This window comes from Agelaius phoeniceus, chromosome 13 (genome assembly GCF_051311805.1).
Source record: "Agelaius phoeniceus isolate bAgePho1 chromosome 13, bAgePho1.hap1, whole genome shotgun sequence".
Lineage (NCBI taxonomy): Eukaryota > Metazoa > Chordata > Aves > Passeriformes > Icteridae > Agelaius > Agelaius phoeniceus.
Genome location: NC_135277.1, coordinates 11,894,161 through 11,920,696, shown reverse-complemented (window position 1 = coordinate 11,920,696; position 26,536 = coordinate 11,894,161). Strand labels below are relative to the sequence as shown.

Below are 26,536 nucleotides of genomic sequence, written 5' to 3'. Positions count from 1 at the left end.
CACTCCCGCGCTCTCATGGCCCCGCCCTCCGCTGAGGGAAAGCCGCTCCCCTCAGGGGCACCGGCCGCTCCTGCCTGGCCGGAGAACGAAAGGTTCTCATATAAACACAAGGGTTTGAAGCAACTCTGTACAGTACTAAAAACAGCAAACAAAAAAAACCCCGAAGCCACAACAAGAATACAGTACTTTAATCATCCAAAGATTAGTAACTGTTTTACAATCTGACAGCATATAGTGCTGATATGCTAAAATACTCAATACCTGCTTCCCCAATGGAAATTTAACTCGAACACTTGCTCGTTTGTAGCTTACAAACGCAGGATTACTCAAGCTGCAGAGAGAGTGAGGCTATTTCTTTAAAATACAAGAGTAAATAGGTAATTGCTCTGAAATATTATGTTTCCATGCTTAGCTTGGAACCAACAGAATCAACATATGCAGTCATTTGATTTCTGCATTAAACAGGAAAAATAATCAGTAAGAAAACAGTATCTCTTTCAGAAAAATCCCTTGTGTTTATGGTAACTGGCTTTCACAGTAATACCACCCCTGCACTCACAATCAGTGAAATCATACACAGATCTCACCACACTCGATGGCATTACATCATTGCTCACTTTGTTTGTTAAGAAATTTGTTGAAGATTCCCGGCTACAGACTGAATTTCTTCATTTATTCCAAAAAGGATACACACCACAGGCACAAAAGTGATTGCTGTAAACTGTTCCATGCACCACACCAAAGGTCTTCCAACAATTTGGATGATTAAACCCTTCTGATTGAAAAAATTTGTTTTCCATGCCCAGCCTGTCAGGTATCTGTCCTGAAAGTCAAAAACAGTCAAATTTTTAGCTGTTGTCTACAGAGTTAAACCATTTAACTGTCATTTGTGACAGGACACCTGAGAGCTGAAACTTAAATGGCTCTGCCTTTGATTGGAATATAAATAATTAAACAGCCAAACTTGATTAAGTAAAAGCAATAATGTGATTTGGGCTATTTTTTCCATAATCCAGCCTTTCAGTTTTCTCCTTCATTTTCAAGTAGGAGATAACTGCCTAATCTTTTTAGGTAGTGATAAAACAACTCATCATAGAATCACAGTATGTGAACAGATTCTGTGAACATGCAGCCCTTCAACAAATGAAGGAAGACATTACAGCCTGTTTTTTGACACAAAATGATAATGGTGCCTAGCAAATCAAAAGTAAAGTACAGCTTTAGGCAACTCAGCACATGACATGCTTTGGCCATATTTGTACAGCAGTGTCTGTCTGTAAAAATACACTTAACTTCTGATTGTATGCATACTGTATTAGAACTATTTCAAAGTTTATTTCAAAATCTCAAAAGTTCTTGAAAATTTACAAAAGCCCAAACTAAAAGAAGCCCTTTTTGTTACTCATCAGAACACTTCTGGTGTTGTGAGGTTACAGTAAGTGTAGTCTTTGGTTTTAACTGAATTCATTCCAACTTGGTTTTCAGAGCACATATTTATTTGTAATTCTAATAAAACGCCGATCTAGAAGTAGGGGGAAAAGCGGTTCTTCCACGAGTATAAACCAGATATATACATCCCCACTGAAGGCACTATAATTCCAAATTCTCTGTACAGTTGCAGTAACATTTGAAGCCATCTCCAGAATAAAGTCTGTCTTTAAAGATCCAAACCAAGACTTGCAGCAAATTACAGTGTGGGCACAGTGTCAGAGACTTGCTCTGTTTTTACAGTATATACAACCTGATGCAAAATTCTCAGTCCAATGTTTTCTACATATAAATGCTCACCACATTATGATCTTTGGATGAAAACAGTTGTCAGTTGAATTCTCTGTTGCTATAAATACAGCCAAGCAGTCCTGTAGAACATTTCTGTGATCTCAAAGCAAACTAGTACAAGTACAGTCCAAACAGACCTACACCAAAAAGTTTCTAGATTTTCATATTTCAAAGTGTACTGTGATTATGTACAAAAGTTGAAGTGATTCTTGTTGCCTTATTAGTTTGCTCATAGAACTTTAAACATTTTAACAATGACTACACCCTAGAGATTTGACACTACTTATTGGTTTGGTTTTGCATATCTTAGGTAGTGTTTCAACATCCAGACAGATATAGAATGGAAAAACCCTTTCTTCAAAGTGTTATTTCATTATTGAAAACTGTTAGATTTGTATGAAGTACAAATAGCTTAATGTAATGTAACTTAGGCCCAGTGGTCTTACAGTTAAAGCTGCTTTTCCTGTATAGGTATGCAGAATTTTAAATATGAATGTCCACTACTTCTAGAGAAATTGATACTTATGAATGTAGATAACAATTTTTAAACAAAGAATATAAACTAAATAATGCTGATGAACACATGAAATCAGTCTAAAAATGTATCCAGTTTAGATACAGAGCAAGACACAGTTACAGGATCTTTAGAAAAAGACTTTAAGGATTTAGATGTAACAGAAAAACTGTTGTTTTGCAAGACTCCAGAATTTTTTCCTTGTTTTCCAAGGCTTCCATTTTTGTATTAGTCCCTCTAATTCCTTAGGAGAAGTCCTTAGCCAATTTATTTTTGTTTGGCTTAAAAGGATGTCTTTGAACTTGATTACAGTATCAAGAACAAATAAAAAATAAACCAGTAGAATTACAAATAACATTGCTGTGAAAGATTTCTCTTCAGTGCAGATGAACAAAGCTGAACAGCTCTACACGAGTGCAGCTGCTGGGTGAAGAATCCCTTTTCACTAGAGCATTGTTGTCAGGAATATACACATCCCTCCTGGTAAATACACACCCCCAGATTTTCTTACAAACATTTCAGTCGGGTCAGTATCTGCCCAATCATCTTAAAAGTCCCATTCTTTGACTACAGACAATTATACCATTGATTTGCAATTACATTTTTAGTAGGAAGCACAGCCCAAGTCTTGAAATACAAAAAAAAGTCCTTAAAAAACCCAATCAAAACTTATGGTACAGAGACTGGCACAGTTACTGTGTCTCCATCCATCCCAAAACCGTGCTGCATACCAGCAGATGATTCTATTCTTTGCTTTAAAAGGAAGGGGGTATCCAGTCTTTTCCCTTCTAACCAGGTCAATGGAGTCCAAGACTGCTGAAGCCCACGGTGCTGCCTGTGCTGACTCCACAGTTCTGGCAGCAGCTTTGCTAATTGTCTCCTTCAACCCTCCTCTTCCGAACTGCAACAAGGAGACAAGAAAGAGAAGGTTTGCTAATTAGCATTTTAACTGTTTTCTGTGTTTCTGTAACATGGACAGTTACTTTGTCACATGAAGTATCACATATTAAAGTAGCTAACACTTAGCATTAGACAGCATTTTAAAATAAGCCTTATTCACAAACAGTTGCAAATATTTCCAAGGAAGGACTTGTGGGAAACATTAATCATCTTATGTCTGATAAGCAGATTTAGCCAGGATTCTTTTTTTACAGTTTTTGCAGTTTTTTAGAGGTGAATTTAATTTACATGGCTTCAAAAGAAACACTACAAGAGCTTCACAGTATATCTAACACAATTTATACACACACACAGATGTTACAATCAACAGCCTAACACCTTCCATTTATTAATAAAAACATTCAATTGTCAGAAAATGCAAGAGCATAAAAATGTATTATTAAAATAACTAAAAGCTCACATGTTATTAAGATTTGAGAATATGCAAAATTGATTGAATGACTGGAGTTTTCCTCAACATTTGTATTATTTTTGATGTTTTCTTTTCACACTATCAAATTTCCTTTTTCCAGTTTTCCTTTTCTGTGTGGACAAAGCCAATGGCACTAAAGGTCTTATAGGACACATAAAGGCAAATACAAAGGACATTTCCATTTTGTTTAAAACATGAAGCAAGCACATCTATATAAGAAGAAAGTGAATGTGTTCTCAAATTCACTCAAAGGAAAGTAGGTGGCAAAAGTTATTCATACCTGCTTTCATCAAACTGCAAGAACAGATGACAAGAATTTCCAGCCCTAGACTTCTCCAATCATGCAGTTAACAGTACACAGACAATGAATAGGGAAGTGGTACAACACAGTGTGAGCAAGGAAAATGAAAAAGATGTAGACTTTCTTTTTAGAAGGAACGTACAAAGAGAGAAATTAGAAACTTCAAACATCTTGGCTTCAGTGCTCAATACCCAAGTGGGTATTCAGAGTAACCTTCTCTGTAGCTTCAGGGCTGGACAGATGAAAAGGTATTTGCAGAAACTTTTACTCGCATACTCCAGACTATGAAAGCAAAGGAAAAAAGGCAAGATATCAATAGAAGCACAGATTTTGAACAGTCAAGCACTAATAAGAGAACTAGTGAGAGAGGAAACCTTAGAAAGCTGTGAGACACCTGAAGCATTATGATAAAAAACCCAACTGGTTTAGAATCTATTTTGAGAAACAGATATGCAGTGTCTGAGTGCCTTTCTTATCTCTCTGTGCTCTATGCTAGTTACTCATCCATATCTTTCAGAGCTGTTCTCCTCCACTTTAACCTTTATTCAGAGGGGAATCAGATCTTTGAACCAAATTCCAATTTCCTGTGTCATTCCCTCTAATATATTCCTTAACTACCACTACTACTACTAAACTGCCTGGCCCCTTTTCACACTGATGAGAGGTCACCACAAAAAAATTTAATTAAATAGAGTTTTAAAATGAAGTTCCACTTGAATAGATGGACATTATATTGTAGCTGAGTGCCTCAAGTATTTGACATTATTATACAAATTATTTCCGTTCATGTGCTATGTTATTAACCAATTTTCTGCTGATACATTTAATTAGGATTCTAACTGATGAGCTCCAACAAACCTGACTGCAGCAAATAAAGATGCCACTGCTATCAGCTACTTGTAGCTAATTGTACATGAACTGAACCACCAAGGGAGAGATTACCCAGTCCCAGCCTCTGTACATGACAGTATGTTCAGTTTCCTTGCTCAAGCAATCCCAGCAACATTGGGATACTGGCATTGAACTGGGCATCCTACACTGTTAGTTTCAAGTACTGATTTTGAAGAGGAAATTAATCTTATCTGAATATAACTGGGTGATCAAAACTATTGTTTTCACTCCCTTTGCCATAACTCACACAAAATTTTAATGCTCCTGTTCTAGACTATGCTAAAAATTCTCCCATCATGAACACCCTGCAACAAAACAGAAAACATCAAGCAGCAACAAAAAAGTAGGAGTAAAGCACAGGAGAAACCTGAAACTGATCTACTAATCTTGTGCTACCCTGGTTTTGTCAAGAGAGAAGGGGAATAACCTTAAAGCCTGTGCCCCACACCCAGTCAATTCATAATGACAGGTCTTACCCAAATCATTGTTTTTTGTGATAGCTGCAGCTGCCCTGGCTCGAGGTCCCTGTTGTGTGAAATGGTACCCAAATTTGAGGATCTTGCTGTTTTCTTCAAGCATCTTGGCAATTTCTACTTCTGCAGCTGTGCCCAACTGCTGCCTCTGTTAAAATAAAAGGTACACAAAGACAACAGAGCTTAGGTGTGTTCATCTTGAAAGAGATCAAAATCCTTTCCCCATATCAGTCAATAAACACTCAGCTTCATTCTAGTTAATCAAATAGGCAGAAGGTCCTAAAATATATTTGTACACTTTAAAGCACAAGGAAGCACAGAAATCAACCTCAGCTGGATGCTTCTGACAATCTTAAGGGCAATTGTTGATGGTGTTAAGATATTAAACATAATATATTTGAAGAGTTTATCACAGGCTGGCTTGTAAAAACATTCAGTCAATTAGGATTGGCTGGGTTTAGCTATGGTATCACCACTACCTCACTTACCTGATTATCAATTTTGATCTCTGTCAATGTTTCATTGTCTTTCAGTGCATCAACCAATGCCAGAATTCCAACTCCAGTGATGAAGTTTGATTCTATGTTCAAACTTTTTAATTTTGTGTTTCGTCTCAGCATATCTGCAAGAGCCTTTGAATATAAGGAAGCATCATTAAACTTTTGAATTTTGCTGCAGTACCTCACAGGACACAGCAATAACCACTTCCACTAACCAGTTCCATGGAAGCAGCAAGTTCAGAGATGCAAGGTGTAACTTTGCAAGCTTTCACTTATTGAGACTGAGATGACTCTTTTAGCCAGGCATTATCTAAATTCCCTTCTTAAGTAGCATTCAGTCAAGAGAAGGCCTTTCTCTTGTTACAAACTAAAAAGCTACACAGAATATAAATGGTCTGAAATTAGCATATTGGACCAATTCCATTTTGTAAGCTTTCACAGCACACAACAAGCAATGCAGGCTGCTAAGCAAAGGCCAAAGAAAGGGCATTAGTCAACTGAGAGGAGAATTAGATATGGTTAATTTGTAAACAGGAGATCTGACTTTCAAAGTGCTTTTGTCTACAGATTTGGTAGGAAAAGGTAAAATTCAAAGCTCTAAGCATAGTAGCAGCATGTAGCTAAAGGCACTTTTATACCTGGTGTTATTTCTGAGAAAGGAAGAAAACAGGAATGGCTAACCACTGAGTTTACTGGCAGAAAAACTGTACCCTCTGAATTTTTTTCTATCAAGTCACAATACAAAAAATGCAACAAAACCACACCTGAGAAAAGAGGCCCTTATAGAGCTTTATTACTTGTTTTAGTCCTGCTGAAAAGAAACTTTTTAAGTGACCCAAACCCAAAGCTTTCAAATGCTCATTTGCTCATTTAATGGAGTCTTTCAAACTAGCTGGTTTTTTTCTAACTTGAATTTAAAACAAGTGCAAAGGATTGTCCTGGCAAAACAATTAGTTTTGTTTTCTTACCTCTTTATTTGTAATTAAATAAGGTACTGCTTTAATTCAACATAGAAAAAACCAACCTGACAATAAATTATATTTAAGTTTCAATTGTATCAAGCTAGATACTTTGACTAATATTATGCTTTATATACCAATATTTTAAGCCAAACTTTGGTAGCAGGGAGATAGAGAAACAAGTATTTTACAAATTCAACTAAAACTCTAGTTAGTTGAAAAATATCACAGGTGTTTTTAAGTCCTCAAATGTGCTTCCTGCAAATTAATTTTGAATGTACTATTGGCTACTGGACTGAACAGCAGGAATTAAACAATTAGGAAAGAAAGGGAAAAAGGAAGGAGGTTAGCAAAATGAAAAATAAAGGAAAGGGACTGGAAAAAAGAATTCTCCTCACACATCTGAAGCATTGCTGCATATTAAGTTACTAGTAATCATTTACCAACTTAGATACAACAAAGGTTTGTTAAAGAAAACATAATTTACAGTGTAGCAGAATGGAAATATTTTCATCCCTCATCATTTAAACTGGATTAAATTCAATCCCTTACCATTGCCTTTCCATCCTAACTTCCCCTGCACCCCACTCAAAGCCCTTATCACGAGTACTTACAACAGCAACAGGATCATTGCTTCGGGTGGCTGCCAGGCTGAAATTCTTCACATGTGTGTTGGTTTCTAAGGCTTTTGCAAATTCTTTCAGCGTTGGAATTGGTATGTTCTTGAATTAAAAATAGCATTTCACTCTCTTGAGATACACAAGTTTATCCCCTCCCCCCAGCTTCTCTCTCTATCTTATTCTCTTTACAACAAAATGCCCTAAAATATTAACTACCACTGTCTCCAGCAGTCTCACAGCCAAGACCTACCCTAAGATGCAATGGCTGTAAGAGTCACCAATTCTACAAAGCAATCATTTTTACAGAATAGTAACAACCAAGCTTAAAAGGAATAATTTTAAACAATTAATTAGGATAGCAAATGTCCCAGTTTATTGTATCAGAAACTTTGATCTGTTGCCTATTTAGGCAGTTACTTTGGCTAGCATGTACCTGTTACAGAGTATTCTTAAACCATGGATTTTATTTCCCCAGTTTAGGAAGGGGAACAAGCAGCCCTGGTTGCTGGCAAGAATGTCTCTGGTGTCTGCACTGCAAGTCAGGGGTGCTGCAGTTCTGGTTTCTTTCAAGCAAATATACAAAAGCTTGTCATGTGTAAAAATACAACTGTGTTTTTACACATTACTTGGGAGCAGAAGCTGCCCTAACTTCCACCAGCCCTTTTGTACAAGAATCAGAAGGATGAAAGGGACAAATATCCCTTTGCTTGCAATAGAAACTGAGAGCACATTGCTTCATCAAGGACAAAGGATTCAACAAAATAGTTAACTCCATGATAATGAGCTGCTGGAACTGCTGCCAGCTTGGCAGTGACAGAAATCTGGGCTGGCAGTGAGAAAGTCTAAGACTTTTTAAATACACATTTGGCAAGAGAAATCAAGATGGCTTATTGGTTTAGCTGCAGGTTCTGAGCTTATACACACTGCAACATTCAGCAGAAAGATTGCTGTACTTAGAATAAGCCTATCATGCTCTCTTGGAGAGTTTTGCAGCTAGAAGTGTCTTCTACTGAGAAAAAGCAGCATATTTACTGCAGCCTTCAGGTAATTACCTTAATGTTATTTAGATTAACTTCAACAAGACGAGAATCATTATCTTTAATCCTTTGCAGTGTCTCCTCCACATTTGTAGGATTTGGTGGTTCATCAAAAACAGGCAACATTTTTTCACCTTTTACTATATCTGAAAAGTAAGGCATTTAAATGTAATCAAACAGGTTGCACACATTCATTGTGAATAAATTATACACATACTAAATATTTACTGTATTTAAAGATCATTTCATCAGTATATACATCTCTCCCCACCAAAAAAGCATACCATCATCTCCTGACCATATTTTCATAAAGTTCAATTCTTTTCAATTTCAAAAGTCCTCACAGCCTTTCTGCTTCTTTTTCCAGAAAGCACATAGGAGTTGAATTACAAACACAAATATAGAACCTAAGAACCAACACACACAATGCATGCTTATGCCTATTTTGTCACCTAAAAGTGACTTAAATGCAGAGGACACTTTAGTGTATTTATATTTCAATTCCACTCTTGCCAGAACTCAATTAGCAATGTTATAGGCATACACATTTCCAGACTAAGACTGGAAGAGTCTAAAAGAATGTTGGTGAATGCTATAGGAATGGTGTGCAGTACAGAGAATTAATTGATTTTTCTAGCACTTGTGTACACACTTACTTGAGAAGCTGTCTTTGTCAATCCCATTACTGCTTCCTACTACATCACAGAACTGATTGTTTGTTATCAAGTTGGACATTCCCAGTATTGCTGAAAAAGAAAAATAAAAAGCAAAAACCAGTTTTTACTGTTCCTAATTCAGCTCAGATGCAGGGCTCCTTTAAATAACAAAACCTGACGTTTGTACAATACTTATCAGTACAAAAAGCCATTCAGTATCTTATTTGAAAAAAGTAGAAAAGATACTTAATTATAGACATTTTGGTTAACTTTCACATCTTAGAAAGTTCTGACCTCACCAGGTTCAAGCACCAACATTAAAAAGTGCAGCTCAATCACAAAAATGAAGCTTTAGGAATACAGGCACAAACAAACATATTGTTATACACAAGAAAAAGCAGATACATACACATCAAAAACCAGCCAGTCTGAGGAAAGGATTTAAAGGTTTTGAGTCTGAAATTCAGGTATCTTTTGCAGGCCAAAATAATTAACTTCCTCACAAATCAACGAAGTAAAACACTTCAAACAACATAATCTGGCTTCTATCACAACTACAACATCCTGTAGTCAGATCAATACACCCTCACATTAATTATAGATCTTCCTTCTCTAAACATGTACCAGCCCATCCATCCTTCAAAAAAACCTCACCTGCAAGGTCACCCAGTTCTGTGTCTGTGGCACTGGTCAAGGCTTCCTCCAGTTCTGGATCAAGAGAGAATTTTTCTTCTGTGAAAGACTGTACAGGCTTTTGCTTGGGGATAAATATTTTCCCTGGAGTAAACAAAATGGAAAGTCTGATGTTAGTTTGTATTATATCACTACTTATGTTTCAAATACTATGTACTTTATTCACTGCAGTTTTTACACTATACACAGTATTTCTGATTTCACATGTTAACCTCAGTTCTGAAGCAAAAAACCAAAGCTGAGTGAGAAAGCCATGGTTTGTGAACAGCACAAAACATGGTAGATTTCTCTGCCAGTGATACTGTTCTCTAAAATGGTATTTAGAAAGGTCATCAAAGATTCAATGGCAAAAGAACTAGGAGTAATATTACATTCTGCACCAACCTTTTTTATTACAGGCAGGTAATGGGAAAACGTATTTTAGAATACAGGAATTAGGTAGAGGTCTGTGTAGTTATCATAATTCCTGCATACACCTTTAGGGTAGGAAATCAGAATATGAGAAAGTCTCTCTAACAATTCAGCTGTGAATGGTCCCTCAGAACAAATAAGTCATCCACTGGGTAAGTGCCAGGACAAGCAAGGGGTGCTTAGGTTCAGGACAAATTAACAAGGCAAACAAAAGCTCTTGTACTGATGCATTTGAGAGAAATTGTTCCCACCTACACAACTGTGAATCAAATCTTAACAGCCATTTAAGGTTCAAGTTTTTCAAACTTTCCCAGTTGCCTGAGCTATCCACAGAAAGAGCAATGGAAAAGGAGTTCCAGCTTCCTTTTGTTATTTCCTGGGGTAGGAAGTGGTCTTGATAATCATCCTATGAAGTCTCAGTCCTAATTCAGGAGTCCACCCTCTGCCATATCCATAGCTATAAAAAGTATTTCCACAGAGGAATCATTGCTGTCCCAATGTCCCAGTTACAGTGATAGCAGATGGAGTTTAGCATCACTAAACCCAAAATCATGTATTCCATATCTTCTCTAGATTACAGTAGTTTGTGGTCATTTCCTTTTAAAGGAAGTTAATGCATTCCCACTAGCACAGATGACAGAGAAGCACATCAGGTTTTTCTCTGACAACACAGTCTGATGACCAAGAGCTGTTGCTAGCAACACGGTATCTTTGTTCCTGGGTTGCTATCTCTTTGGAAACTTGTATAAATGGTCATTACCCATATTTAGAAGCAGAAAACAAACCTCCTTACATAATTTACTGATTCCAAACAGTAGTTAAGTGCAGCTGACATTCATTACCTCAGATTTGATGGACAGTGCAAAAGAAATGGTTGGTGATTCAGTATTAAAAGAAAACCTTCATAAATTGATTCGGGATTAAAAGCAAACCTTCAGAAATTACAGAATTCTTCTTCATAAATTGAAGGCTTATGTAGCAATTGTTTCAGGTTGTTTTGATATAAATGATGCAATGCATTTCTATCATTTTATTTTACCAACATCACCTACTGGGGCAAGATTAACCTTTAACTTAAACTGTAGTTTATAGAAGAGAATGTTTGACAAGCTTTTCATCAGTCCATGAAACACTCTGAGCAGCATACACATGATTGAAAGCCTTTCAGCAGCTATGTTTGTGCTATTTTCCCTCAGTAATATGGGCTAGTAAAAAGGTGAGGATTTTGGAGTACAAGGAAGGAGGACAGTGAGATTCGAGCACCTGAGCCTTAGTTCAGCCATCCTATTTGCACCAGGAAGAGACCAAGAAAAAGAAATTAATCTCAATTAAAAGCAACTTGACAAAAATGTATTTTAACCTAATTGAGCCTTCTGTCTGATTCACCCCACAGTGCTCACAAAAAGAGAACTACTTTTCCTGATGTTGCTGTTCAGTAATTCTTAAATTCATAGGTTACAAACGTCTGGTTCAAATATTTGCTTCCTAAGAGTAATAAAAACTTATCCATACATGCCTTTCTTTAGAAAACCTAAGGAGAGTGAGAAGTATAATCAGTTTTTAAGAAAGTAACAATGTTAAAAGCCACTGCCCTCCAGAAATGTTCACTGCAGCCAACTCCAGTCACATGAGCTGGGTCAGGAGCAGTTTTTGTTATAAAACAAGTCACACCCTTGTGTACATAATTTCTCATTCATTGGCTTCATCTCGTCCTAGAGCAGAAATCAGAGGTTTACAATGCACATACAAGAGTAGATCCTTCCCCACTCCCTTTTAGCAATGAACTTACTTCCAGAAGGGTAAGACCCCCGTGTCTCTGGGGACAATGATCTCACTCCAGGCCTACTGCCAATACAGTTCAGCAAGTCCCTTCCCCCCTCCTAGTGCAAGCTTTAAATAAAACCAAAAACCACTACACATCTGTGCAGCTTGCCTGGCCCTCAAGTGGAACTTTTCCAAATAGTAGGGATTTGATTACATGAAGGAACATGACAGCTCCTTTGCAGCCAGCCAGGATAATGCAAAGATGAAGCAATACAACATGAAGAGGCAAATTTCAGGGATGCTCACATCATTTTTATAATAATTATATAGGCAGGTGTTCCATGTATTTCAGCTACATGCTAGATGATGCACATCCAGGATTAAGTCACAGGCCTCCTCTGCTACATAATGAACTTTCAGTTCTCAGTTCCACCCAGCTGTATTGCTCTAAAGGCAGGAACACTGGATGGTGTTTATGGAAGTGCCCTGGACAGTTCCCACACAGATCCACAGGATTTAAAGGTGGGAGTCAGTACCTTGCAGAAATCAGGTCTGTTCAGTGGGGCCATGCAGTGCACATTGCTGATACTATTCTCACACGCCCCATACTAACAGGCAGCCACACCTAGCACAGCAGAAGAAAGTCTAAAATCCACATTTGGAGTACTCCATTTGGGAAAACAAATCAAGTGGTACCTGCAAACAACTGAATACAAGCTTTTTTCATTAAGAAAAGTGAGCAACATCTGATGCATTCCTTACATCTTGTGTTCCTTTAACTTTCCTTAGTTCAGAAATTTCTATAATCCACACTTCATCAATCTCCAGTTCTTACCATGTAACAGACTTAGGTTTATCAATTCCCTTGTAAGCACAATTTCATACTAATGTTTTTAATTCAACTTACAAGTGAGTTCCTCAATGTCCTAGTGCAGAAGCAGAGCTGTTATCTGATCTCATTACAGGCCACATAGCAATAAATTAGAAGACTGTTTTACATTAAGACTTGAGTATCACATATTATTTTGTTCTAGTGCTCTTGTATGGAGGATATCAATTTGACAAGCTGTTTCTGCAAAGCTCCTACAGGATATTAGTTTCAGTACACAACATGTAACACACTTCCTTTAAAGACTTTAAAGTGATTGTATGGCAAACAGATAACACAGCATCCCAAATCCTGCTGCAACAGAAGGCAATGGTGATCTGGAGCAACAACTGAGCAGGGTGCCAACAGAAGAGCTTTAGTTTCAGTAGTAGTTTCAGCTACAGTTTCACTCTGTTTTCTGGGTGATAGAGAAAGGGAAAAACCAAACCAAATCAAGCCTAAAGCAGAGGTTACATGAACTGCAAATCTGGACAGAACAAACACACCCCAGCAGGAATGCAAAGGGAAGAGAAAGCCACAATTAGAAGAGTGCAAAGGCTGGAAATGCACAGCTTGGTTTACACAGCACTTAGCTAATGCCTTGCACTACACAGCACAAAGTGCATTACTATCTCAGATATGCTTTAATCTCAGCAGCAATAATTGTCTTCTTCTGCTGTTCCAAGAGAAGGGAGAAGGAGGAGGAGGATTGGTCAGATTCAGTCAGATGAGTGGAATACACTTGAGGGCAACAGCCTTCAGTGCTGAAGCCTTGCTTTACTGCTTGGATGAGAGCTCCTCCTCTTGCAGTACACCCTGCAAAGTCTTTATGACATACTTACATACACACACTGAGACAAAGCTAGTTCTGTTGCAATTATTACCACACTGGTCTCATGAATCTCTTGAACAAAGGTTTACTTTATGGTTCAACACTTAATTGGAACAGACTGTGACTGAATCATTAAATAGTGTTTTTAAAACCAAGCAAGTTTTTAAGGATGCTTTTAGAAACAAAATCAAGGCACTGGGAAAATGGAATACAGTATAATTTAGGGATAAAACTTTGCATTTCTTTAGCATTGTTCATTTCACCACAGCAGGAGACTTTACATTATTTCAGCTCTTCCACATGACATAGCACAAAACAAAAGAGGTTCCAAAGACCTGGAGAAATTACATCATCTATCACTGAAAGAACAGCAACACTATTTTAATAGCATGTAACCCCAAAATTAGGTACTTGGGGCATCTGGAAAAGAGTCTTTTCCTTCACACTCTAGTACAAAAACAAGGTTACCAGAATCACTAGCAAGACAGGATATTTAAAATTAATCTAGGGTAAGCTTCTTTGATAAATCTGCAGACCAAATCACCATGCAGGACATCATTCTACTAAAATAGAAAAAGGAAAGAGAAGGGTAGATTTTTCCTCTTCTTGCTCCATGAAATGAATAACTGGAACAAGTTAGAGCAAGGAGACGAGCCAGGGACACAGAAATATTGTAGCAAAGTCTGACCCAAGAAATGGCACCAAAAAACCCAGCTGCAGCTCCAATCCATCTCTCTCCTCCCAATACCTCTGGAACTGAAGGTTATATTTGTCACATTTCTCCTAAATTAGCAGGAGAATCAAGCAAGATTTTTACCTACCCTTCTTCCACAACTTGCTATTGTTTCTCCATAACATGTATTTCTAGATGAAGTGAAAAATTATAACCCAGCTTAGTTGTCTGTTGGCTGTTTTAATATTAATGAAAAACACATTAGGATACAAGCCCTCTATAGCAAAAACCATCCTACTCAAGTATTAAGGTGCACCCTATGCCCTTTCCAAGTTCTCCATCTAGATCAATATCATAATTTCTTGATTTAAATGATTAAATTATTTACAATTGTCATTTTTGTGCAAAATGCAACAAATGTGACAGCAAGTCAAATTTGAACCATAATACTTTCATGAGGGAAAAAGAAAAAGTTATCCCTCACCTACTCCAACATGAGCTTGACCTTCTTGCCTGCTGCCCACTCAACAGAGCATCAATTTGGATACTAAACATTTCTTTTAATGAATGTTTAGTTTTAATGAAAGGAATTGACATTTAATTTTTTATATTATTTTCTCTTCTCCTATAGCACTCAAATAAATGTCAGAAGTTACTAAATAGCAACTTTTTTTTATGAGATACAGGAAATTTTACTATGCTGGTATGACTCATTGCAACATGCAGACAGACTATTTAGTAATACTTTATTACATAAAGGAAATGACATTTGATCTTTCTTAACCAAGTTCTTCATTACAGCTGGACCCTTCTGTTTCTCTGCAAGATTCTCACAGATTTTATCTACCCAAGCAAATACTTTTATGTGTGCATGTAGACGTAAGCTGACTTTAGAGAGCCATTTCTGTGAAAGAAGCACTAGCTGTCAGCAGAAAATGCAGAATTAGAGCACATCCTCCTTGCCTAGCTCACTCACAGGATTCAAAGATTCCCCAATCACCTGTGAGCCCCAAATATACTGAACTCAATCCCACTTAGCCATCAGTCTGTCTCCAACACAGACTGGCAGATGTGTCAGGAGAGCAGCAGGAGCCAGGCACAGCTGAACACAACATGAGCAGGTCCTTGGCAGCAGCAGGGGTACCACCAAGGCACTGCTGCTATGGGTGCTTCTGCCTTCTGCAGTCAATACATTGCATTGTCCTGCACTTGGTTACTCCTGCAGGTTCAGTCACCAAACTCCCATTCTGCTGTCAGCAAAGAGTGCCACAGTTACCTCTCAACACAAAAGGAGTTGAACTACAAAATAAAGCAAAAAATGCTCTGTGAAGGAAGTCCATCATACATGGTGCAGCACACTGTAAAGTCACAATCTCTCTATTACTTCAAGAAAAAAAGGGAGGCACCAGCATTGTCAGGTAAAGCTATCTGGCACAGGAAGAGAAAATGCAAATACCCCAAACAAATTTTCACCAAATAGAGCCCCCAGTCATAGACACAAACTCAGTGGATGAATGAAGACTCAATTCTGAAATAAGCAATGATTCACACCAGAGCATTAAGCAAAATTAAAGGGTTTCAAATCCTTAAGAAAAGACCACAAACCACTGCCAGATTTCAAAACTTGTGATGTTAACTGTATAATTAGTCAGGAGTAACTATGCAATCTTATTAAACCTTTCAGTAAGGATGCTAGAAAAACACCATGACTGCATACACCACTTGTCAGCCTACATCATCTTCCAACATTACTGTCTACCACAACATCATTCAACTGCTTTTTCTCTAATCCAACACAGGGTTATAAACGTTGCTGTCTGTACTCAACACAAGGCATAAGCCACAGGCACCATGACAGCACTTGTCATTATTGACATAAATCAGAGTTAGCCCTTACTTTGAGGATACCATGCCCATCAGAACTTCACAATCTATAATAAAATCTCTGAGTCTTATTTCCTTCCTGTGCTACACACAAAGAGCACACCAGCCCCAGCAGCACAAATGCCTGACCAGGAAACCTCCTGGCCCTGCACAGTAGCAGCCATTTGGAAATGCTGTGAGTTAGAAGCATTACAGCTGCCAGTGCTTCAACCGAATTCAGTTCACAGTAGTTCTGGCTCCTCCACTTCAGAGATTTCACAAGCACTCACACAGGAAGAGGTGCTGTTACCTTTCTTTTCCCTTGTAAAAGGCACATAGTCCTCCCTGTCCTTGTACTCCAGCGCCTGCTTCTCCAGGTAGGCCAGGAGCCGCTCCCTGTCAAAGGGAGCCGAGGCCTTCTTGGCAGTCTGGTCCTTCTGCCGGAAGCCTGCAGGCAGCAGCGCGTTCTGCAAAACAAATGGGGCAAGGCTTACCAGGTCTGCCTGAGCACCTGCTCAGCTTCATTTCCCACTTCCTTCTCCCTGTCTGCAAGGTTCAGCCCTGATCCATCATCTTTTGTAGGCAATCTTTGATCCTCCTGCCAACTTCCTTTTTTTGGGGCAGGGAAGGACACGAGGTATTCTAGACATGGAGAATATAATGAAAATACAGCACACTGTGCTCTCAGTAGGATAGAAGCAATTCTTTAAGTGCAATAGCTCCCAGCATTCAATTTGCCAGTTACTTTACATTTCTTTGCTAGAATCAGCACTGTTTAAATGAGCAGTACTAAATAAAACTCAGCTATTTACAGTTTAGACATCCAGCAAGAGACTATTTCCTCTGTCACTTACATCCATGTGATTTTAAGTCTTTAAGACAACTGACTCCACTATTATTTTAACACAGTATTTCTGGTTTTGACCTGACTCAAGGTGGGATGTTTCTTTGATAATATCAACATATTTCAACAAAGAGAAAAAAAAGGATATTAGTACAGAATGACCAGAAAGTATAGGAATTCTGACTGCCATGAAAGACAACCAGACCCTTTTGCCAGTTCTCCTCTGTTAAAACATCCATAAAGTCAAAGGCATTTAAAATATCAGTAATATCTCTCAGTGCAACAAAACAGGTGATCATAGTATTCTGAACCAATCCCTGAACATCAAGATTAAATTAATCCTGGTTTTATTAAAGGAAAACCAGAGAGAACCATGAGGTGAAAACACAAGTCTTGAAGTCTGAAATTAGCTCCAATATCTGTAGAGGACAACTCAGCTCTTTGTAGCAGAAAGCTGTAATATTCTTTTTTCAGTATCCCATGCTGACATAATCATTCAGGAGCTTAACAATTACTTGTTTTCTCTTCACAAAGTCAGCATAAGGACAGGAATAGATACAAGCTACCAGATACAGGACCAGGACTCATTAGAAGAAGCTGGCACCCTCCTACTCCCATCAAACTCCACAGCAGAAATAATAAAACAAACATGGATGCAAAAGGGCTGTTTACCAGACAGCACTGGAAACAGGAAAGTTAAACAGGCCTTTCTAAATAAACTTTCTTCTCAAGAACATGAACAACAGCAATTTTTATTTATAAATCAATCCCGGAAAGCTCCTCCCAGCTATCCCTTCTTATGTTCTCCTTGGCTGCAGTTGTGTCCACCTTGCAAACAGGAAAGAAGCATTATATACACATATATATCTGTGAGATCATCAGCACGCTATGAAAAAGACTCTGTCCAAAAGTATATTGTACAAAGTCTCAATTTATTTTAGACTAGTAATGGAACAAATGAAAAAAATAAAACTTCTCTTGGCTAATGCCTACCTCGGGGTCAAGATCATCCAAAACAGTTTCCAGTTGTTTCAGTTCTTCTTCCGAAAGTTTGCCAAGAATTTCATCCTCATCGAGATCTTTGTACTTGTCCAAGTCCTTTCGAAATGGGAGCGTCATGACTTGGGCAGTAGCAAGGTGCTCAAGCACTTCAAAGCCAAGTCTTAATTCTTATCCAGATCTATGAAAAACTTTTAAAAAGAAATAAGCAGAGTTAAGATAAATATCCCAACCACAAAGCATCTTCAGCCTCCATGTACATGTGTGAAAGGAAAGTTTTGTCACCCACTGCTGGTACCTGTTACTCCTCAGCTGACAAGGAGCACCTGGAAGCTGCGCTTCTTCACTGATGAGAATCCTGTCCCACCATGCCTTTGTCCATCAGTAATCAAACTATACCTAATTAAGCTATATCTATTTTCAAATCAAACTCTATACCCAATCCTCTTGATAAGAACACTGAAGCCATAACTCCCACAGAGCAGGGCAGGAGAGAGGAGATCCTACCAGTTTAACACCTTCGTTTTTTACACATAATGAAGTCAAAAGAAGAGTTAAGATGCTCCACATTTATTGTTGCTACAGCAGTTCAAGGGCACTTAAGGATAATTTCCTATAAACAAGGTAATTGGTTATTACTGACTCATACCCTTGCATATTACCTACAGAGGAAACAAAGGAAGTTTGCCTCCAAGTTAATTATAGCACTAACATTGAAACAACATTCTGTTCTGTCCAAGGAAAATTACAATAGCTTGATGAAAAGCATAGGAAACACAGCTTCTAAGTGGCAGCCCTCCAGTCAATCCTATGACCATAAAACCCCTGAAATTAAAAAAAAAATTAAAAATTAAAAATAAAGAATAAACTGGTTGCTAAATGTTCTATTCAGAGGAAACCAGGGTCCTTCAAAATGTACAATCTCTATAGCACTTCTCACAGACAAGGAGCAGGTAGGGAACATCTCTTCTAACATCCACAATTTTTGATGGAAAAAACAGTTAATCATAGCAGTGTTCAAGCAGACAAGTTGTTTCCTCTCATTTTTCTGAAACAAGTTCTAGGACTCTCCTTTTGTTCAGCCAAATTCTTGCTGCAAGCTGACCACACAGACAAAGAAAAGGTAATTGTGATGAGTCTCTGTAAATAAGCAAGAGAGTCCATAAGGTGTTTGGGAAGCAAAAGCTAAATGTATACATTCCTGTTCATTAGTCTCCTTAAACCCATTTTTTGGCTCTATAGAAATACACAACACAGACCAGGCACACAGTAAAAATCTTTTTTTCTCCAGTAGCCCCTATCCAAGGAAAGATGCTCACACCATAAATACAACTGCATTGCTTCAAATCCACACTTACACTGTCCTTCAAAACCAGATCAATTTAGTCACTGCCTCCTAAGCAGCAGGAAAAGGCAGGCTGTATATACATACATGCTATACCATGGAATCCTTCACACAGGATTCCTCCACCTCAGTTGTTTACATCCAGAAAGGTCTCCCTGGCTGCCACAGTTACATATGGTGACATTTTAATTCAGAGACACTGAACAGACCTGAGCACACAGAGGTTCATCCACACCATTCAGTCAAGTGTACCTGTAAAATTAATCTGGTTTTAACAACTGCCTTTGCAAGAACAGTGAATTTCCAGGTCCTATTAACATCTACACCTGAATGAGGAATATATTTGGCTATTTTCAGGATGTCTGCTTTTAAGAAAGTCTTGCTGATATAAACAGAAGAGCTTTATTGTGAACTACAGTTGACACTGATGGACCAAAGCTGACCTTTGCAAAGCTCTCTCAAACGTAAGGAGGAATTCTCCTTTTTGTGGTAAATTACATCAAAAGAACTCTGGCTTCCTCTGAACTAAACCAAATCATGCTGGAAGAGCCCAGACCTTTTGCAAGAGGCTACAGAGCGAGGGCCATCCAACTTACTGGCTGCAGAAAATGCAGAGAGTAGCACACCTATGTTTTCCCAAGTTCCAAAAGTAATTAAAGGAGTGACTCTGTGGCCTAGAGAGCCACCTCCTACAGTTTTCATAGTCTGGCAGTATTTGTTTCTCCAGGTGCAAGCAGCTGATGGATAATTAGCTGATGCCACACAATCTGCATGTGAACTTCTCATTTCTGGAGCCTTAATGTTCTGCCCTTCCTTACAGTTCAAGCCATTACACAGGATCACAGGAGAAAAACATTTCCTGCAGCTCATTACACATAGCCCTTTGTGACCAGGCTGCCCTACACCAAGATACTGCTATTTACCACAGTTCTGCATGTCCATTTGCATTCAAATATTAAAAGGTGCAGTTTTAACAGGTAATTATAAGGAGCAGAATGGTTAGTAAGCTGCAGAATAATGTTGCCCTTACTCTGAAAGAGACTTGCACTGCATAACCATACATTATCTTCATCAACATCATCTGTGCTTCCTCTCCATTATTGCCACAAATGTTGTCATCCAGAATTAATTACATTTTATTTACTGCATTGGGATATTTCGTATTGGAAAACTACTCATCCTTTGTAATACATTCATTAATTTTCAGGTCACGGCCCTTAGTCTCACTTGTTTGTATACAACCAAAGAAGTCAAATCAAATCCTCAGGTACAGTGTTCACACACACACACAAACACACACAAAAGTGAAAAATAAAGCAGCAGAACAAAAAAACCCAGTTTCTGTAACTGAAGCTTCACTTCAGCAAGAAGAGAATCACATGTGGCCTGGCAAATACAAATTTAAAGAGTTTTGGACATATTTTCTAATACCTATCAGGGACATTTTTTTAAAATATGAAAGCACCCTTAATGTGAGACACCTTTAAATTGTATGATGGTAGCACTGGTGAGCACACTGAGATTGCTTGGCAACAACTCTCAAACATTCCCTACAAAAGAAAACACAGCATATACAACACTTGCATACAACATGCTAAAAATCAGCTTTTAAAACATAGTGTAAGGAATTCTCACTGCCTAAAAAGGGCATAAAGGCCAGCTAAAGCCCTAATCTAATCAAACAAGCCTTTCACCTCCCATTAAACACACTTAGTGCTCTATTTGCTTTCCATCACTCGCTGTAGCAGCTCAGCATAGAGACACATGCATAACAAACTACAGGCTTTTAGAAGGAGCAGTTACTTGGCCTGTGAATATTTGTGGTGCATTTTATTTATATATATAGAGATATGTATATGTGTGTTCTTAATGCAAAATCATGGGAAAAACTGTAACCATCAATTTTGGCTTTGCAAATACTTTGCCCTTTTTTCATGAGCAGAGCTAGCTTACTTTTAAGTGTCCTTAGCTTTACCATGAAAACATTGCTTAAAAGTCCAAAGAGTTAATATTCTTTCTCAGATATATAACTGTAACGTGAAGTTCTTCACTCCAGCAACTTCATAGTCACATTTAGAGAAACTGAAAGAAAGCCATCACTTCCAGTCCATCAAATGTCAATTTCCTGTTTGTTAAGAAGAAGAGAAGCTGAAAATCAGAAAGGAAGAAATTCTGCTGGACATCACAGAGAAAAAAATCTTGCCATTATTCCCAGGCCTGGGAAATCAATGAAGAACTAAAGAAATGAGAAAACAGCAGTAACTTTATATCATTTTATATGCCATTACCTGAATAACCACTTGAAAAACTGTCAAACAACTTTCACACACTTCTTATGCACAAGTCAAAATATTTTTTCTCCCCTCCTCTCTGAAAACATATTTTTAAAAACTCGAAGATTCTAAAAATAGCAAGCTTCCAATTATCTTTCAAAAACTCCACCCCTTGCCCCCCATGAAATTTCTGTTATATTCAAGAACATAATTTCTTGGGACACAAACAGGAGAAACTCTTTAGATATAACTTGCCCACAGGAAACAACAGTGTTGTTAAAGTTCACTGTAAATGGCTTCCGTGACTTGGATTTTAAAATAGAAGCAACATCATGAAAAACAAACTGAGCTGGGTTTGGCCAGCACAGTCAGAGCTCACTTTAATCTCATTTGTTCCTCATGAGCCTCCTTCCCCCCAGCCTCTGGGTGACCCCAGCAGAGCAGGGGGGTGTGCAGGGCTGTCAGCATTCCTGCACCACTCAGGGCCCCAGACCCTCCCAGCTGCTTGGAGGAGCCAAATCTGAGCATTTCCCCAGGGAACCCCTGCGATGGCAACAATTCTATTTTCCAGTGTGCAAGATTATCCAGAGCTCTTTATGAAGAATGTACTGCACTTGAAAGAGCTATCTTTACTTACTAAAGCAAGGAGAAAAATGAGTAAATATAAATATTACCATAATCCCAGCAGGTTCCTTAAGATATTTTTGTAATGCCTTCTAAGTCTGCTGAACAGCCTAATACTGTCTTTCTTAGCAGAAAGCTTTTAGAAACCCACCTGAGGCTTCCAAAGCCCCAGCCTGGGCTAGGGCCCAGGATCAGGGTTGTCCTGCCCCGGGAGGGAGCAGACATCCCCCGGCCCAGAGCCTCATGGAGCCAGCAGGGGGCAGCTCGCCTTTGCCCACACTTCTCCTCAGGGTAAACTCTGCTTTCCAGGCGGGAAGACACAACTATTCTGGGCTATTTTCCTAGAAAAGCAATCCCAAGGCTTCATTCTGTTCAAAAAGATAATTTACTAAGCTTTATACATGGTAAACTGAGCTTCTCTAACTTCACATTTGTCCACGCAGTGACCCAGGGAGTGGAGGGGGACAGGCAGCTACTGCAGAGTAACCACATAGACCATGAAGATGCTTCCATAGTGAAGGAAACCTGAACACATCTGTGTTTCCAGTTCCTGCAAGCTCCTCCTCTGTATCAGAAGGCACCTGCAACCAAAGCCCACTTTGCTCTTTTATAAATCCTGTGTACAATGACACAGAACTGGGACACAGCTCTCTTGCAGACAGGGTGCTCTGAGTGATGGCCAAGCTGGCATTGTCCCATAAAAACTTACTCCTGTGTGCCTGTTCCTGAATACACTGTAGGGCTAAACAGACATACCCAGTCAGCCCAGGCAATGGCAGGGGTGACAGGGCCAGCAGCCCCAAAGCCAGTGCTTGGCAAGCTGCACAGGGCATGGAAGAGGCAGCAGTTCAGCACACCCATGGCACTTCCAGGCATGCTCACCAAACTCGCTGCAGGGCAGGTGTTACAATCCCAAATAAATACAAGGCTGGGATAAGATAAAAATCCCAGGTGCCCCAAGAAGTTCCTCAGTCACAAATCACCACTCCAGCTGTCCATTCTCCCTCCCAACATGCAGGAAGCTACTGACTGACCAGGATGAGGGATGGTTAGGCATAACTTTTTTCAGAAAATACCTGGATGTTCTTCAATAGAAACCTGCTACCCATTAATACACAGTATCTGCTCCTGGAGGAATTGCCTGCTGGTGTCTTAGTCAAAAAGAAACTTCAGATATAAGCTAGCTGAACGTTTATTGAAACATTCAGTTATCTTTTATCCATTGCAGAAAAGTAGCAAAACTCACAAGCCTGGAACAGAACAGCAGAAGAAATTTAATTCATTTCCATTCTATTACTTCAGGAAAACTTCTGAGTAGAAGTCAATCTCAGGTCCTCCCTTAAATCACTGGCTGCCTTTCAAACTCTCTACACCTGACACCGTAGCTAAACTTTAGTTATGAGCACTGATCCAACACATTGCAGCAAACTTTAAGTACACGGCAACGTCCCTAGAACATGACTTATTTCAACACAACTCGCGCCTACCCGCAGAGCGCCAGGCTCTCAGAGCAGGCCCCCGAAAGCTCCGAGCAGCTCTCGGAACAAGCTCCGAGCAGCTCTCGGAACAAGCCCCGGGCAGGGGCGCACGGGAGGTTCCGGGAGCGCCGGCCCGGTGTCGGTGTACGGAGCGCACCCCGCCCCGGAAAGGCATCCATCCCTCCGCCACCGACCGCGGGGACCCGAGCGAGGGCGAGCCGCGGAAACACATGCAGCAAACTGAAAGGACTACGGGCACCAGCTCTACAGGCGAAGCTTCCCAAGTCTCCGTTTTCGGGCTGCTCAGCAGAGCGGGGCGCTGGCTGAACACCCAGCCCAGCCCCACAGCTCCCCCGGCCCCTCAGCCCCGCGCCCACCGCCCGGGCAGGCCCCGCTGTCGGGCCCAGCGCCGCCCCGGCCGGACCCCCCGGTCCCCAGCACCAGCGGGGCTCCGGGCCCTCGTGAGCCGCCGGGGTCCGGCCGGGCGGGCGTCAACCCAGCCCCGTCTCCCTCCTCCCACCGGGCTCCTGCCGTGGCGGGCGGAGGGCTGTGCCCGCCCAAGCCCAGCTCGGCCCGGCTCCGCCCGGCACCCCCGTCCCGTCCCGTCCCGTCCCGTCCCGTCCCGTCCCGCCGCTGCCGCTCCCCTCACCCGGGCGGCCGCCGCTCCCCGCTCGCCCAGCTCGACCAGCAGCGCCGCGCCTGCGCCTGCGCCCCGCGCACGCCGGGAGCCGCCGACCCGCCCGCGCCTGCGCCTGCGCGCGAATGAGGGCGGGGCCCTGGGAGCGGCGGGGCCTGGAGCGGGTCCCGGTCTCGGTCCAGGTACCGGCCCGGGCCGTGGAGATGCTCAAGGCCAGGTTGGAGGCAGCTCTGAACAACCCGGGCTGTGCAAGTTGCCCCTGTCCGGCAGGGCGCTGGATCGAGGTGATGTGCGGGGTCCCTTGTGAGGCAGCCCGTGCCCCCGGGGTGTGTGGCGGCCCCTCCGGACGGGCACCCTGCCTGTGTGCTGTCCCCGCGGGGCAAAGCGCCGGGGCCGCCCCGCTCATGGGACCCTTTTCGGCGCGCCGCGGCCTTGCAGATCTCCCTTGTAGCTTCTTTCTTCCTTTGGCCCCTTCAGGCTCCTCATCTTCTCCTCTGCCCACACTTTGTTTCTTCTCTGTGCACAACATGCAGCTTCCCCCTGTGGGCTGTCATGCAGGGCACGGCGCAGAGGAGTCCCTTGCCCTGTCACTCCCTGACCCGCTAAGGGAGCAAATACAGCGGCTGCTCCTGGAAAGCTCCGGGCCAGAGCTCGCAGCGCTTCTGTTGGCACGGGGCAGGCAGAATCCAAGCACCAAGGTGCCCAATGTGCTGGTGTGTGCTTAATCATCAGGATTTTGAGGATGTTTCAATTACCTACTAAGCACCACGTGTTAGTAAACAACACTCTGTATACAATTTTTAAAGGTTTATAATGTGACTAGAAGACTTGGACAGCAGTGGAAGTTCCACTGGTGCTGAAACAATGCACATGCACAGCAAGAGCAGAGGCAGCATGGAGCTCCTCACTGCTGGTCACTGAGCTGAGCACAGCAGGAAAAAAACCTCCAACATAATCCTAAACTGATTAAAACATACTATACTTACTCTCCACAGTGCTGATAAAGAATATTCGTTCAAAGTATGAGGCTTGAGACAGAAATATCTTCCTTCCTAGGGAATTCACACGGGATGTAGACAGGAAGGATATTGTCAGTAAAGTAGATGATAACAAAAAGTGATGCCTGACCCTCTATCCTATATATCTTTTTTTAATGAGTTGGATTAAACAAATGATGTGTGAGGAATCATATTTCTTCCAGTAGCAGCAAAGAGGGACATGGTTCAGTCCTGGTTCTCTTGAGACACAAGCTTAACACTTTGAGAACTTCATGTTCAGATGCAAAGGGTTAAGACAAGCACAGTCCCATGAGCTTACATAGCCTTTGATGGGAGGCCACAGGGGTAGCTACCTGTGTGGGGGGGAATTTCTCCCTTTTCTTGTAGATGGATGCCTTGGGGCCAGCCCAGGGCCCACCTGCTGAGCCATGTCTGCAGAGAGCTCAAGCACTGACCATCAGACTCCAGCCATGTCTGCAGAGAGCTCAAGCACTGACCATCAGACTCCAGCCATGTCTGCAGAGAGCTCAAGCACTGACCATCAGACTCGCAGCATTCTCAGCCCCCTCTGCAGGAGCCCACACGTCTGACATGCTCTGCCCAGCATCTGGGACCACCCCTCACAGGGCTTTGTTTCTCAAGCAGACCATTAAGACAGTTTAGATGTATCCCAAAGGATGCAATTCCCTGGAGACTCACTGCATGAAAGAAAAACGTGGTAACAGAAACATGCCCAGTGTATACTGGTCAGCTCCAGAAGGCCTCTGTCTGACCTTGGGCCTCTGACTCTTTGGATAGAGAAATTCAGTGCTGAAGGAGCTGTCCTGCAGATCCATTCATTGAGAAGGAAGTGGAACAGAAAGGTCTTCCCCTTTAGCAGACCCTGTAAAGACAGGAGCACAGTGTCTCTTGGATCCTGCTCCTATCTGAGGTGCAAAGCACTTTAAATGGGACAATGTAAAAAAGGTGGGGATTTGGCCAAAATCTCCTCATTCTCATCCCAGAACAGACAGCAGAGCTGGGGTGGGTGGAGGAGGAGCCACATCAGGATGGAGCAGAGTCATGCTGCCTTTGCTCCAGGGTGTCTCCAGGGCAGTGTGAACCGACCTGGGCAGGCTGCCTGGGGCAGAGC

General features: G+C 40.9%; 1 protein-coding gene across 3 annotated transcripts; it reads right to left on the bottom strand.

The window, feature by feature from the left end:
• Positions 1 to 165: 165 nt before the first annotated feature.
• LOC129126481 (tropomodulin-3-like) lies at positions 166 to 24,495 on the bottom strand. Of its 3 annotated transcripts, none has more exons than XR_013184110.1 (11): positions 24,419 to 24,495; positions 18,044 to 18,240; positions 16,517 to 16,673; positions 9,757 to 9,879; positions 9,103 to 9,192; positions 8,462 to 8,592; positions 7,404 to 7,511; positions 5,819 to 5,962; positions 5,334 to 5,478; positions 4,109 to 4,248; positions 166 to 3,194 (listed from the first exon to the last, which is right to left on the bottom strand). XR_013184110.1 is itself a non-coding variant. In XM_054642403.2 (10 exons), exons 2-10 carry the CDS (start codon positions 18,167 to 18,169, stop codon positions 3,163 to 3,165), a joined length of 1,056 nt encoding a protein of 351 aa, XP_054498378.1. In that variant the 5' UTR covers positions 18,170 to 18,240; positions 24,419 to 24,495; the 3' UTR covers positions 166 to 3,162. The 3 variants fall into 3 exon arrangements, 1 of the variants encoding a protein (XP_054498378.1); XR_013184111.1 differs by lacking the exon at positions 24,419 to 24,495 and adding an exon at positions 18,348 to 18,371; XM_054642403.2 differs by lacking the exon at positions 4,109 to 4,248.
• Between the last annotated feature and the right edge of the window lie 2,041 nt (positions 24,496 to 26,536).

Bases quoted from the DNA above. Each gene is read 5' to 3' on its own strand.
- LOC129126481 (XM_054642403.2), bottom strand. From the start codon at position 18,169: ATGACGCTCCCATTTCGAAAGGACTTGGACAAGTACAAAGATCTCGAT. The intron at 7,512-8,461 runs GTAATTACCTGA...TTTTAATTCAAG, and splicing joins TTAATCTAAATAACATTAAG to AACATACCAATTCCAACGCT. The intron at 3,195-5,333 runs GTAAGACCTGTC...TCCTTGTTGCAG, and splicing joins CACAAAAAACAATGATTTGG to TTCGGAAGAGGAGGGTTGAA.